The sequence below is a fragment of the Psammomys obesus genome, unplaced genomic scaffold (assembly GCF_907164565.1).
Source record: "Psammomys obesus unplaced genomic scaffold, mPsaObe1.curated_primary_1811, whole genome shotgun sequence".
Taxonomy (NCBI): domain Eukaryota; kingdom Metazoa; phylum Chordata; class Mammalia; order Rodentia; family Muridae; genus Psammomys; species Psammomys obesus.
Genome location: NW_026596051.1, coordinates 20498553 through 20511587, shown reverse-complemented (window position 1 = coordinate 20511587; position 13035 = coordinate 20498553). Strand labels below are relative to the sequence as shown.

At 49.2% G+C, this 13035-nt stretch overlaps 1 protein-coding gene across 1 annotated transcript in view; it reads right to left on the bottom strand.

Moving 5' to 3' along the window:
* The window catches only part of Evc2 (EvC ciliary complex subunit 2), a 79378-nt gene that overhangs the window by 57719 nt on the left and 8624 nt on the right, over window positions 1-13035 (bottom strand). Inside the window, exons 3-6 of the mRNA XM_055624066.1 lie at window positions 11990-12176; window positions 9379-9491; window positions 8577-8630; window positions 1388-1522 (exon numbers count right to left, since the gene is read on the bottom strand). Of these exons, the coding sequence (XP_055480041.1) occupies window positions 1388-1522; window positions 8577-8630; window positions 9379-9491; window positions 11990-12176 (489 nt within the window). The remainder of the gene's footprint in view (window positions 1-1387; window positions 1523-8576; window positions 8631-9378; window positions 9492-11989; window positions 12177-13035) is intronic.

Here is a 13035-nt window from a genome sequence, read left to right as displayed (position 1 = left end):
CACACGCACACGCACACACACAAGCAGAAGTCAAATGGACCAGGGCAGGGTGAAACAATATCTTCTGGGAATGACAGAATCACTGCACTTCTGAATTTGCAGCAGCTGTGGTGGCCTACAAGCCCTGCATAAAATCAAGCTACCAACATTTCACCATGAGGAGAGAAGGGCTCATGAACCCCCACCCCCAACTAAGGAACTACTGACAGGTGATGGCTTCTTGGGAAGATAGAAACAGCTTTCTTTGGGGGTATGAGCGTGATAGGTTGACTCTGCCCAGGACCTTTTAGGCCTAAGCTCTTTCAGCTCCTGTTATTCATTTGCAAAGGAGTCCACTCTGAGGCTAGATTCAAAGTCACTCTGTCTGAAGGAAATAAAACCTGCAGGACATGGCAGGAGGAGCGAGTCATCAATAATGCCAGGTGTACTGTCAGAGACACCTGGAGCCAACCTGCCTGAGGTGCTGGAGACAGGGCAAAGCAAGCTTCCTTGCCAATCTTCCTGCAGGCTGTGGCTGTGTTAGTTCCTTCCCATATGCCTGTGTGCTCCTCAGGAAGCAACCAGCAAGATCATGTCCAGGTTGAGGAGGCTACTTACCAGTTTCCCTCTGACAGGGAGGATGATGATGAAGGACTATAAAAAAAATACTTCTCCGTGCAGGGATGGTTGAATGTATGAAAATCTGTCGAGGTAATTTACCATAGAAGCAAACTGAATGAAAAAAACTCACATGATCATTTTAAGTGGAGGAAATGAGGTACCGGTCAGGTTATCCCTTAGAGGCTGAGCATAGCATGATGGTTCTCAGGGTTGGGGAGGGTGCAGGGAGGTGGAGAGGCTGGCCCAAGGCCCGTGTTGGAGTAGGCAGGAGGAAAATGCTGGGCAGTTCCACAGCACAGTGCAGCAGCTTGGTTGACATGAAGGTTTCTCATGTTTCACCCCAGCTGAAGAGAGTTTTTACATTTCCCCACACAGAGAAATGATGAATGGCTGGGGTAATGGGCTTGCCATGTCCTTGCATACACGTGACAAGCTATCACCTTCTACCTGATAAACTTACACAATTGTGTGTAGATGAGGAATAAAATTTTTAAGGAATCATCCTAGGAGCTTTTGCTTAATTAACAAATGGATTAATTAATTTGCTTGTTTCCTGGCAATGCTGTGGCTAGGCCTGGCATAGGCTAGGCAAGTGCTCTATCATTGAGATACATCACCACCCTAGGGTTAATGATGAGTTTGTGTCCCAGGACAAGCAAAGGTGAGCATCTATCCTTAGGTCGCCGACAAGGTCTACCATGGTCCAGAGTTGGGACACATCAGGCTGAAGGTTGAACATCCACCTTACATCACTGCCAATCAAAGCATCCCTGGGAGGGAGACTCACCCGGCATCTGGCCAGCACGCTTCCCTGAAGACACCAACCCTGTGCCAGGAAGAACAGGCTCACCAAGGTCAGCATGAGGGAGATGAGGAAGGCTGCGATGAAGGCTGCTGCATGGAGACCATGGTTAGGCAGAACCTGCATGGACAGAAGAGAGTCTGAGGTTCCCTCATGATGCCACCAGCTGGTTCCCCATTCGTGTAGATGACCCCACAGCAGCATAACCAGAGACAAAAGACAGATGCTGAGAAATACCTAGAGTCCACTAACCAGAGAGATTGAAAACAGGGAAATGGATGCCAGGGGCTGGGAGGAAGGGGATGAATGCAAAGGCTTATAGGTATAGAATTTCCTCTGAAAGTGATGAGAATGTTCTGGAACTATATAGTAGCAACGAGTGCACAATACTTAATCCACACAATATCAATGCTAGTAAATTTCCTATTTTGTTGTTACATGCATGCATATGGACACACAAAACATGCACACACACTCACACACCACACCCCATGAACGTACTCACTCACACACATACACACATACACACTCACACACATGCAACCATGCACACACACACATACGCACAGCATCCACATTACAAAAGCTGCGGCACCTTGTCCTCAGTCAAAATATCTGTTCTTTTTTTGAGGGGGAGAGAGTGTTTCTTAAACTTGATTTACTTATTTAATGTATGTCTGTGTGAGGATGTCGGGTCTCCTGGAACTGGAATTACAGACAGTTGTGAGCTGCCATACAGGTACAGGGAATCGAACCTGGGTCCTCTGGAAGAGCAACCAAGTGCTCTTAACTGCTGAGCCATCTCAGGACATCTGAGCTGCCATTATTACTGTGAGCAGAGAAGGGCTCAAGTAGAGGAATACTTGGGCAACAAAAATTGGATGGAGTACTGAGTGACAGAGTGGGCGTGAGCATTCAAAAGCTGACACCAGTTTGGAAGGCTAGCACCAGGGAAACCCCTCCACCAGGGTGAGAAACCCTCTCCTGGAGAAACAGGAACCCAAACGGAAGCTGTCAGAGCATTAGATCCAGCCTTGAGTCATTATCCCTAACACAAACAGCACAGCCAAAGTCCTCCACTAACCACAGTCAGCAGAGATGATGGGACACAAGCAAACACATGCTGTGATGTCTAGGCAGACAGTAAAAGAGGTGGCTACGATGATCCCCACCCCCAGAGCACGCCGACTTCCCTCCCCTCCTCTTTCAAAGAATCATCGCTCGTCATGCCCACCCCTTTAATCACACATTCTATGCAACCTTGCCTTTGATAGATCCCTCATAGCATTTACAAGGAGAGATACTTCACAATACGGCCTTTCAAGGAAGACTTGAAAAGATGGGAATTCAATACCGCGTTGCAAAGACACAAAGAAGGCTTGTTTAGAAAGTTTGGTTTTAATTATGCAATAAATATATCTATAGGCTTGGAAGGCAGGAAGCTAACACGCCAGCAGTAGTTCTCCCGGGGAAGGGGGCGGTGTGGGAGTACTGCCATTGTTCAGCTCTTCTGTGGGTGTGGAGGCTGGGTGCAGAGAGACCTCAGGATGTCCAGTGGCTACACAGTAATACTGCCACCCACACCCCTAAATACAGGAAATGGGGAGACACACATGATGATGTCCCATGCCCACCCACTCCCCCAAACACAAGAAATAGAGGACACATATGATAACTCTCTATGCCCACTTACTTCCCCAAACATGGCGAAAGGGGGACACAGACAACTTTCTGGGAAGAGGTTTCAGCAAGTTTTGTTTAAATCTTTTGCTTGACCTCCATATCCAAGGAGCAGGCCGGATGGTGGCTTACTGCCCCATTGTGCCAGTGAACTGGAGAGGTGGCAGTGACAGCAAAGAGACTCTTGGCCTCCAAATGATTAATGAAAGATCGGATCGACTGCAAGAAATGCCAATCATATGTCACATGTCCTAATGCAGCCTTGCTGTGATGTGTCATCTTAGTTATCAACTTTACTAGATATGAAATCAACTAGCTGCTGGGCACAGCCCTGAGGGATTTTCTATATTGGGTCATTTGAAGGGGGAAGACCCGCACTAAGTATGGTTAATAATTTCCAGTGGTAGCCCAGATAAAAGGAGATCTGTGAGGAAAGGCTTCACAGTCTGCCTTCTTGCTGGTGAGTTCATCTACTGTTTGAAAGTTCACCCACCCTGCTGCTGCTGGCCCTGCTGCTGCTGCCACCTTCGCCCTCCACTGACGTGGAAGCCCAGCTTCTTCTGCGTTCCAAGGTGGGCTAAGGACCAGAGACGTTCCAGGAGTCCTCTGGGCCTTTGGAGCCTTTGGAATCACTGAGACAGCCAGCCTCGTGGGCTGAGAAGCTACGGTTCTCTGCCTCCCCTGTGCGAAGATGGCTGTGGTTGAACAATCCAGACCAGAGGTTCTCAGTAAGCAGATCATGACCCCTTCAGGGGTGTCAAGTGACCCTTTCACAGGGGTTGATATCAGATATCCTACATATCAGATATTTTTACATCATGATTCATAACAGTAGCAAAATTATAATTATGAAGTAGCAACGAAAATAATTTTATGGTTGGGGTCACCACAATACAAAGAACTATATTAAAGGGTCACAGCATTAGGAAGGTTGGGAGCCACTAATCTGGACCATCTTGTGCAAACAAATCTAATAAACCCCTTTAAATAAATTCATCTGATTGGTTCAGAGAACCCTGACTGATACGCTTGGTAATTCACGAGTATGAGCACACATGACAGGGGCCTCCTCAGAGCCAGGGTGGTGTAAAGCACCGTGATCATGGCCACTTTCCAAGATCTCTGCACTTGCTTCTTTCCCTCTAAAATGAAGACTAAGGGCCAAATCATCTTAAGGGCTCTTCCAGGCAAAGTCTCTTTTGTCAACAAACGGCATAAGCTTAAAGCTGCGATCCCATGGAAGTCCAGCAGGGGGCAAACAACCTGCCTGGGGAGTAGAGGTAACCAGAGAAGCTGCTCTGAGTTCTGAGAGATGCCTGAGAGAAAGGCCTGGGGGATCACATGGAAAACAGAGGGTCCCAGTGTCAGCCGGAGGAGATGAGAGGGTTAACTTCTCTGATGAAGCTCAACAAGAAGTTCCTAAGGAAAGAGCACAGGAAGTCTGTGTTCTAAGGAGGACAACTAGAGTCTTGTGTTGACGTGAGGTCAGAACAAGGGTCAGTGGGGCTGGAAAGCGATGTGGCAGAAGAAACAATAGGAATAACATGATTAAGTGCACACCAGCACCTCAACTCAAAGCCTCGTGGTTTTGCAAATAGTGTTACATCCACTAGGCATCATGGGCTTGACCTAAAGCCATGTGTTGGAGAATTCTCACTTCATTGCTAGCCGTCTGTTACGGTATTCCTCTTCTGTTAGTTAACACATGCTCTTTACATACTAGGACGACACTTATCTTTTATATACACTCTAAATACCTCAAGTTTCTCATTTATCTTTCTTGCTATTGTGTAAAATTCCCAACTGTTTATATTCAATTCCCCCGATTATTCCTCATATTAACTCATATTATTACTCATATTATTGTATCTAGTTATATTTTGGTTTGATTATAACATTCACCTCTGCTATTCTTTCAGGAAATACAGTCATTTGGCCCTAAATCCACACAGGACACTATCTTCGCTCCACTTAATAAAACACCACTGCACTGCATAGACGAACACATGAGTTCTCTATCTCCCTGGGAGTTCTGCTAGCAGTGAGCTCTGAATGACTCTGGCTCTTGTGACCACTGGTGGAACTCTCATGGGTCCTCAGATCCTTCCCAGATAGCATTGCAACCTGCTGTCCTGGTGCCTGCCAGCTGATAGTCCCCAATGCACAGGAAGCAGTTGGGTCTGGAGGAATCCAGACCTGCAGTTCATGTCTGGCACTGTGGGACACTCTCGGAGGCTCCCCTCACCCAGGGCGTGGATGACAGGGATCTGGGTGGTAAACGAAGAAGATATTTCTTGGGGCCTTGATAGCTTGAGGTGGAAAATTAAAGAGGCAGTAGAATCGTTTCCGCATGCTCCCACGTGATGGCCACATAGCAAGCAGATGCATTCCACTGTTCTGTCTGATGACAATACTGGTGTTCCTCCAGCCACTACTCTCCCACGCTATAGCTCTGTCACCTCTACAAGGGTCCAGGCCAGACCTGCTGGACACACTCAGAGCCAAGGAGCCAGCCTCACTGGATACCTGGGGTCGTGTCCATCCTACAGTCAGCATCTGCTTTCCCCTGAAGCTGTGCACAGCAGACTCCAGTCCCTAGAATACTGCACTGGGCCACACACAGGCTTCTAGTACCAGTGCAGCAACCCCGGCACCACACCTGAGCTTGGGACCTTAACGGCCACGGTTGTTCTCACTGATCACGGACCACTGGCAGGTTGATGTTGTTCACTTGCTGCATAAAGACGACACCAGCAACAGGCGCCGCTGTTCACAGAGACTTAGAGAAACACGGTGCTCTTCATAGACTAACCCATGTGCCTGGATAGACACCTGTTCCCATTTTGTGACTGGGAAAGTTGAGGCCCAGACAGGCTAAACCATGCTGAAGGTCACATACGGTCAGCGCAAAGTCATGATTCAAAGCAGACCACAAGGTCGTAAAGCCTGCTACACTCAGTACTGCGGAGACTCACACTCACATGCCTCATGTCTGTACTGCACAGAGACCTTGAACAGGGCCCGGAGGGTACCTGGACAGGGGTGGCCTGCATCCTGCACAGGCACCTCTTTCTTCTTTCCCAAAGGCACTGCATAGATGAGAGGCGGCCTGAGCCCTGGAGAGGGCAGGCCACTTTGCATCCTTGGGGGAGAGCTGGGCCTTGAAGGCAGGGCACATCCATTAAGACAATGTTCTCCATCACAATCATAAAGGCATCTGCCACCTCTTCAATGGACTGGCAATCATCATTGGGGACAATCAGCTTAATCAAGAGATATGTACTGACTGATTGTCACCTACCAGGTGAGGCAGTAAAAGGGACACAGAATGAACCAGATCAGGCTCCTTCCTTTGGAGCTCTCAGATCAACAAAACAAACAGTGATCTGCATCTTTAGCTGTGACACTGGACTGCAGGCTTGCTAAAAGCTAGACCTGGCCTTGTTTCCATCTCTTCCATGCAGGGCTTTGGCCTGTAGGAGGTGCTGAGCCTCACCACACAGCTGTGGAGTTTGCCACCAGAATACCTGGAATCAAAGGCCATACCTCCATCACAGCCACAGGCAGAAAGCAAAGAGAGATGGGCACTGCTGTTCAGCATGCTTGTTCTCTTTTATTTGGTCTAAGCCCTCAGCATATGGAAATGGTGCTGGCTACATTCAGGTGGGTCTTCCCTCCTCAGGTATAACCCTCTGAAGATGCCTCATAGGCATGCCCAGTAGTGTGTCTTTTAAGCGATCCTAGATCCTGATGAACTGAAAGGCAAGTAGCCTTTCACTAGTTCAGTCAGAGCCATGAGATCAACCGATAATCTCTGTGCTCACCAAGCCTAGGGGTGGCCTCAGAGCACACACCGTTCTAGACAGAGGACCTTGAGCAAACTATATGACCTCAGTTTGCCCACCTGTGAAATAGAAGTTCTTTAATAATAGAATCTCTCTCACAAGCCTGTGTCAAAGATGATAAGACTGAACATTCATGATTTTTTTAAGAGACCTGGCCCCTAAGATGCTGAGGAAGTGTCTCTGGTCATAGCTTGATAAATACTAGGAACACCAGGGAAAATCCTGGCTTTGGGTGTACCTGAGGGAGATAGTGAGTCAAAACAGAAAGATATACCCAGTATTTCAACATAGACAGGTGCCCCCCAGACCCGCCCTACCTGTGTGTGAACTTGAACAACACCCAGATCTACTCCACGTGAGTATGTACAGGTGCTACCCAGTTGGCTGGACCAGAAGGGAACCAATCCAGGGCCAAGATGAATCTGCCTGTCTGCCTGTCTGCCTGTCTGCCTGTCTGCCTGTCTGCCTGTCTGCCTGTCTGCCTGTCTGCCTGTCTGCCTGTCTGCCTGACTGACTGTCTGACTGACTGACTGTCTCCTGGTGCAGAGACACATTCTTCTTGTCTGTCCATGAACCACAGAATTCAAGATCTCTCTGCCTAATGTTGTAGGCCACACACCAATGAGCACTAGCTTCTTAGACTTGCATCCTGGATGAGTCACACCATCAGCAAGCCCCAGGCCTGAGGACTTGCAACTTGGGCTATGCCACGGGGCTGGGTACACAGGGACTTCTTTGGCCTCCAGCATCATATGAACCAGTGCATACTGTGGACCCGTTCTCCTCCCTCCTCTTCTATCTCTCTTCCTCCCTTTCCCCCACTCTTCCTCCTGGAAAAAGATGACTAACCCACAGAGTGAGTCACACTTGTTAGACACAGGAGAATGAGTGTGTGTGTGCCAAGCAAAATGGAAACAGACTCCTAATGAAACAGCTGAGGCAGGGAGACTGCCTGTAGACACGGTGTCCTGGTACAATCTGGAAAGACAAACCATCCCCAACAGCTAGGCTAGGACCCCAGCCCCATAGGATAGATGTTTGAACTCAGTTAACTCAATCTAGAAACTCCCTCAAGGACATGCCCAGAGGCTTGCTTCTGTGGCAGTGTGAATATAAAATTTCTTCCCAGGTCACATGTGTGAACTTTCGTCCCCAGTCAGTGGCACTGTCTGCGGGATGTTACAGAACTTTTAGGAGGTCTGGCCTTGTTGGAGGAAGCACATGACTGGAAGTGAGCTTTGGGAGTAAAGAGCCCATCTTACTTGCTTTGTGTTTGTGGTTGGAGTTATCATCTTTTGGCTTCTTGATCTTGCCATCATACCTTCTGCCATGATGGACTCTTATCTCCCTGGAAAAGTGACTCCAAATAAATTCTTCCCTATGTATGCTACCTTGAACATGGTGTTTTATTGCACCAACAGAAAATGATACAGTTTCCACGATGATTCTAATTCCCATCAGGTTGGCACTCAAGATCACCCGTCACTGAAGGTCATCAAGAGAATCAGTCTCAGGACCCACAGGGCCTAAGACCTCGCCTGGAAGGCCCTTGTCCAGTACCTCCCCTTGGCTCTGAAGTCAGGCCACACATCAACACATCACAGGCCTAGGTGAGCATGAGCACAAAGTGGATCTGAACATTGTCTTACCGTTATCTTTTCTTCCACTGTGATGGTAAAGGGGGTTTTTATCTGCGTTCTGTTCTGGGAAAGAGAGAGAGAAGAAATGCTTCAGTCATGTGGAGTCTGACCCACGTCCAACCCATACATCTAAATTCAATGGTGACTAGCCCCTGGCTGCTGGGGTAAAGTGGGGTTTGTCCAACTCCTAAAGCCTCTTCAGGAAGCAGTGGGGCTGGAACTGCAGCTTTTCTACTGGAGACTGTGGCAACCCAAACCCACGTCCCAAGGCCTGAGAAGGGGCACGGCTCTCTGAGGTGAGCCAGGTGGGGCGGTGCTGCCAGTCTAGACTCAGGCATGGTGCTCAACTCCATGTGCCTTGGCTGTCTCACCTATCTCATCTATTAAATGGAGCCACACCGAACCCAAAGGTGGCTGGAAAAGGAAACTAGTTAATATAGAACATGGAAGAGAAGGGAGGGGGTGGTTTTTATCAGGGAAGCTGCCCTTGTCAGCAGGTGACAACACCTAGGGAAAGAAGAAAGGGAAAGGGGGCTGTGAAGTAAGGAAGAAAGGAAGGGAAGGAGGGAGGGAGGGAGGGGGAGGAAGGGAAGAAGAAAGGCAGGCAGCAAAGAAGTGATGGAGAGGGGAAGGGAAGGAGGGGGAGAAAAGGAGAGGGAAGGAAGGAAAGAAGGAAGGAAGGAAGGAAGGAAGGAAGGAAGGAAGGAAGGAAGGAACTAAAAAAGGAAGGACTGTTTCTGTGCGCCTGTGTTCAGGATCCCCAAGCACCCATACAGGGCAGTGGCAGGTCCCAAGCTCATGACAGGGTTACCTGTGAGGAGGGGTTCTGAAACATGAGCAGGGCTGGAAGGTCCAGGCTCTTTCCAGTTCCAAGAGCTGTGGGGTCCAGCGAAGCCATGTAGCTGACAGAGTAGCACTCTCCCACTGCTCAGAGAGAGAGCAAACACAGGTCAAGAAGGAGACAAGACTCCCCACACCATGCCACACCCCTAAATAACCCCCAAACACACACACATGCCTATCTGCAACCCTGCATATGCCTAGGACCCAGCCAGAAGCATCTAGATTTTACACACTCCGGGGGATTCTGGGAGTGGCCCAGTGGACAGAGAAAGTTTAGAGTTTTCCCTTCTGGCCACCCAGCAAGAAGCAGGCACAACCTGCTAGAAGCAGGGCTGGTCTCTCTGTGCCTTTCTCCCTCTGAAGCACACTCATCTGAGTTCTCCCAGGGGCGCTGCCCACAGAAGGCAGAAGCCTCAGCTCCTGCAGGGTTCCAGTCCAGCAGGTGGATGACAGAGCTGATCTACTACGCTTCACTTAGAGACAGCAAGGCCACTGTGTCGAAAGCAGGGGAGATGAGCATGGAGCCCGGAAGCAGTTTGTCTAGGAAAATCAGCATGTCCACTTGGCTTTCTTACAAGGACAACAGCTAAGATGCTGAGATGGGGAAGGCGGTCCCCAGATCATAGTTCTTGCACCAAGAGCATCCCTGCACATCCCCCAAGAGGGTATTCTCTTCCGTGGTGGCGTGCAGGAGACACCTCCATGACGGAGATCAGCCAAGTGGTAAGTAAAAACCACTTAGCTCTCAGGCCAGATAAATTACACTTAAAAAAAAAAAAAGACAAAGGATGATGGTGGTAATGAAGTCAAAATGGCAGGAAACTAGAGTCTGATTCACCATTTGATTTTAGAATCGTTTGTTGGGTGAGCGGGTTGCCTGTCTCCTAACTTGAAAGCCAGTGTGGTGAGCTCAGGAACAGGTGACCTTGACTGTGTCCCTATGGCACACAGCCTCCTGGACAGAGCAAAGGCCTGGAATAAACTGGAGAATACAGCACCAAGAATGGAAAGATGATACAGTGCCCACCAAGCCAAGCCACTTCCCACAGGCCAGGCTGGGCTGTATTGATATCTCTCTACGTCACTATGACGCTGACCCCCCCTCAGGGCATGCCACCAGGCTTGGTGCAGACAAGGAGAAGTGTGCCCCGCAGGGTGGAATAGGATTTAGTTAGAATTTAAGGTGAGGCATGGCTAGAGTAGGGACATTCAAGAGATGGGTCCCCGTGGGAGATTGGAGGCAAGAGGAGGCCTTGAATTTGGGAATCAAGTAGAACTTCCAGGAAAGATAACCCTAAGACCAATCCAATCCTTATAGAATAGAGACGTGTATGTTCTGGGAAGGACAGAGGGACCTCCCAGCACTGTCTGAGGGACAGGGTCAGAACAGGCATGATCCAACAGGAGCGAAAGCCATGAAAAGATACTGGACAGCAATGGATAGGCATGAGGCCCACAGCTGGAAAGGGCATTGGAAGGGACCGAAGGCCAATATAGGTCCTGACTAGGCCAAGGGCCAGGTCACATGACCTCACTCATCCAACTGTAGCCGTGCTCTGAAGCACCAACATGCCGTCCCCACCTACTCCAGCTTCATCTTCTCCATTTGAACATGAGATGTTTGCCAACAAGAAGGGAGTCTCCAGCCTCCTGGGGGAAAGGATGCCTCTGAAGTTAGTTAATCTGGGATAGCTCAGATGAGGAAGGACCTATGGAAGCTAGCAGTCCACATTATTCTACCCTTTGTCTCTATTGTCTTCAAAGGCCTATGTGTTGGAGGCCTACTCCCAGGTCTGTGGCACTACTATTGGCAGGAAAGTGAATGAACTGTTCAAAGACAGACAGCTTCTAGGCAATGGGGTATACCCTCAGCAAGGATCATGGGACTCCATTTGCTTCCTTTTTTCTTTCAGTTCTACACCATAATAAGGTGAACTGCTCTGTCATCCCACATTACTGTCAAGTTATAGCACCACAGGCCCAAAGCAATGGGGCCCAAAAGTTCTAGAACAAGGAGCCAAAATGAACCTTCCCCCGTTAGGAGATGCTTAGCCCATATTTTGTTAGAGTAGTGGAAATCTAATAGCCCATCAGTGAACAACATGCTTGCACATGGGTGGCCATGTCTAAATATTTCAAGATCATGCTTCTGAGACTGATGACAGCCCAGCTTTGCCTCCTCTATCTTTTCATCTTCCTGACCTGCAGTAGTTCTGGCCAGCAGGATGAAGGGTCACTGTGAACTACTGATGTGTCACTGACTCACTATAATTCACAGATCTACCACTGCATCCAACCGAAGCTGATCAAAATAAAACTGAGACTGTAAAAAAACAAAACAAAACAACAACAACAAAAAAAAAACCTGAAACTGTATTTTTATAATGCCTGGCACTTCTTCCCCAACCCCACCTCTGTCTAAAGCAAGTAGGAAATCCACACTTTTAGTGGCAGACACTGGGGTTTCTTTTGGGTGGTCTCCTGTCTCCCCACAGCAGACTAGCTCTGTGGTAGCCCTCCCAAAGGGAAACGGAGGGAGCAAACTCTAACACACAGTGGCCTGAAGCGTCCGTGGCTACCTTTCAGAAACTTCACTCTGAAAGCCTGGATCCCATCCTGGGTCTTATTTCCAGGAGACTCCTTCACAGTGAGGCCAGCGATCTCATCAAGCACAAGCAGGTCCGAAAGGTTGGCTGACGTGGGTGTCCTGGTGTTGTTCACAGACAGCTGCACACGCATGGTCGGTGACTCGCTCTGCCCAGACACCTAGGCCAGGAGGACAGAGAGTGAGGGCAGATCCCCACCGGCCTGGTGCCCTGCGATAATCTTGCCCCTCAGTTCACAAGCCTGAGTCTCACAAGGGCTCCCAGACTCTATCAGGCTCCACCCGATGGGAGGATGGGGCAGGTCTGACCCTCCCTAGTCCAACTGTGACTCAGGGACCCTTTCAGAGAAACAGGGCCCTGAGCTGCAGTGACTTCATTCCCACAGAAGAATCATTCAAGTGCTGGACCTGGTCAGGTTGGGAACACTGTGTCACCCATTGTCCCAAAAGAAGAAGAGGAAATGACAGCTCTGCCCAGATTACTGGAGCTGCAGCCTTGACTCCACAGCCAGACCTCTGAGGACCATTTGCTCTCCAGCGGGTCCCCTCCTCCTGGCTGGTCCTCTCCACCCAGGCCCTGCCCCAACCTATATGCTACTTGCTGTGTTTAAATCTGGAGCCCCCTCACTCTGAAGGCCTGGGCATTAAAGCCCTGGTCCCTAGTTCCTAGCATTGTTAGAAAGTAGTACCCTGGGCTGGGGAGATGGCACAGTGGGTCCATCACTAGAGGGGCAGGAGAGAAGGTCAGAGTTCGGATCCTCAGAACCCACGTAAATGCCAAGAAAAGGCCAGGACCCTGGAGCAAGCTGGCTAGCTAGACTAGCTGCCCTGGTGAGCTCTGGTTCAAGTAAGAGGTGTTCTCTCAAACAGACAGGTCAAGAATGATTAAGGATGGCCCCCGGCATCAGCCTTTGTCCTCTATGCCTGTGTGTACACCTACACACATTCACACACTCACAACACGAACACACACATACACACATACACATACATACATACCTACACACATATATACACACA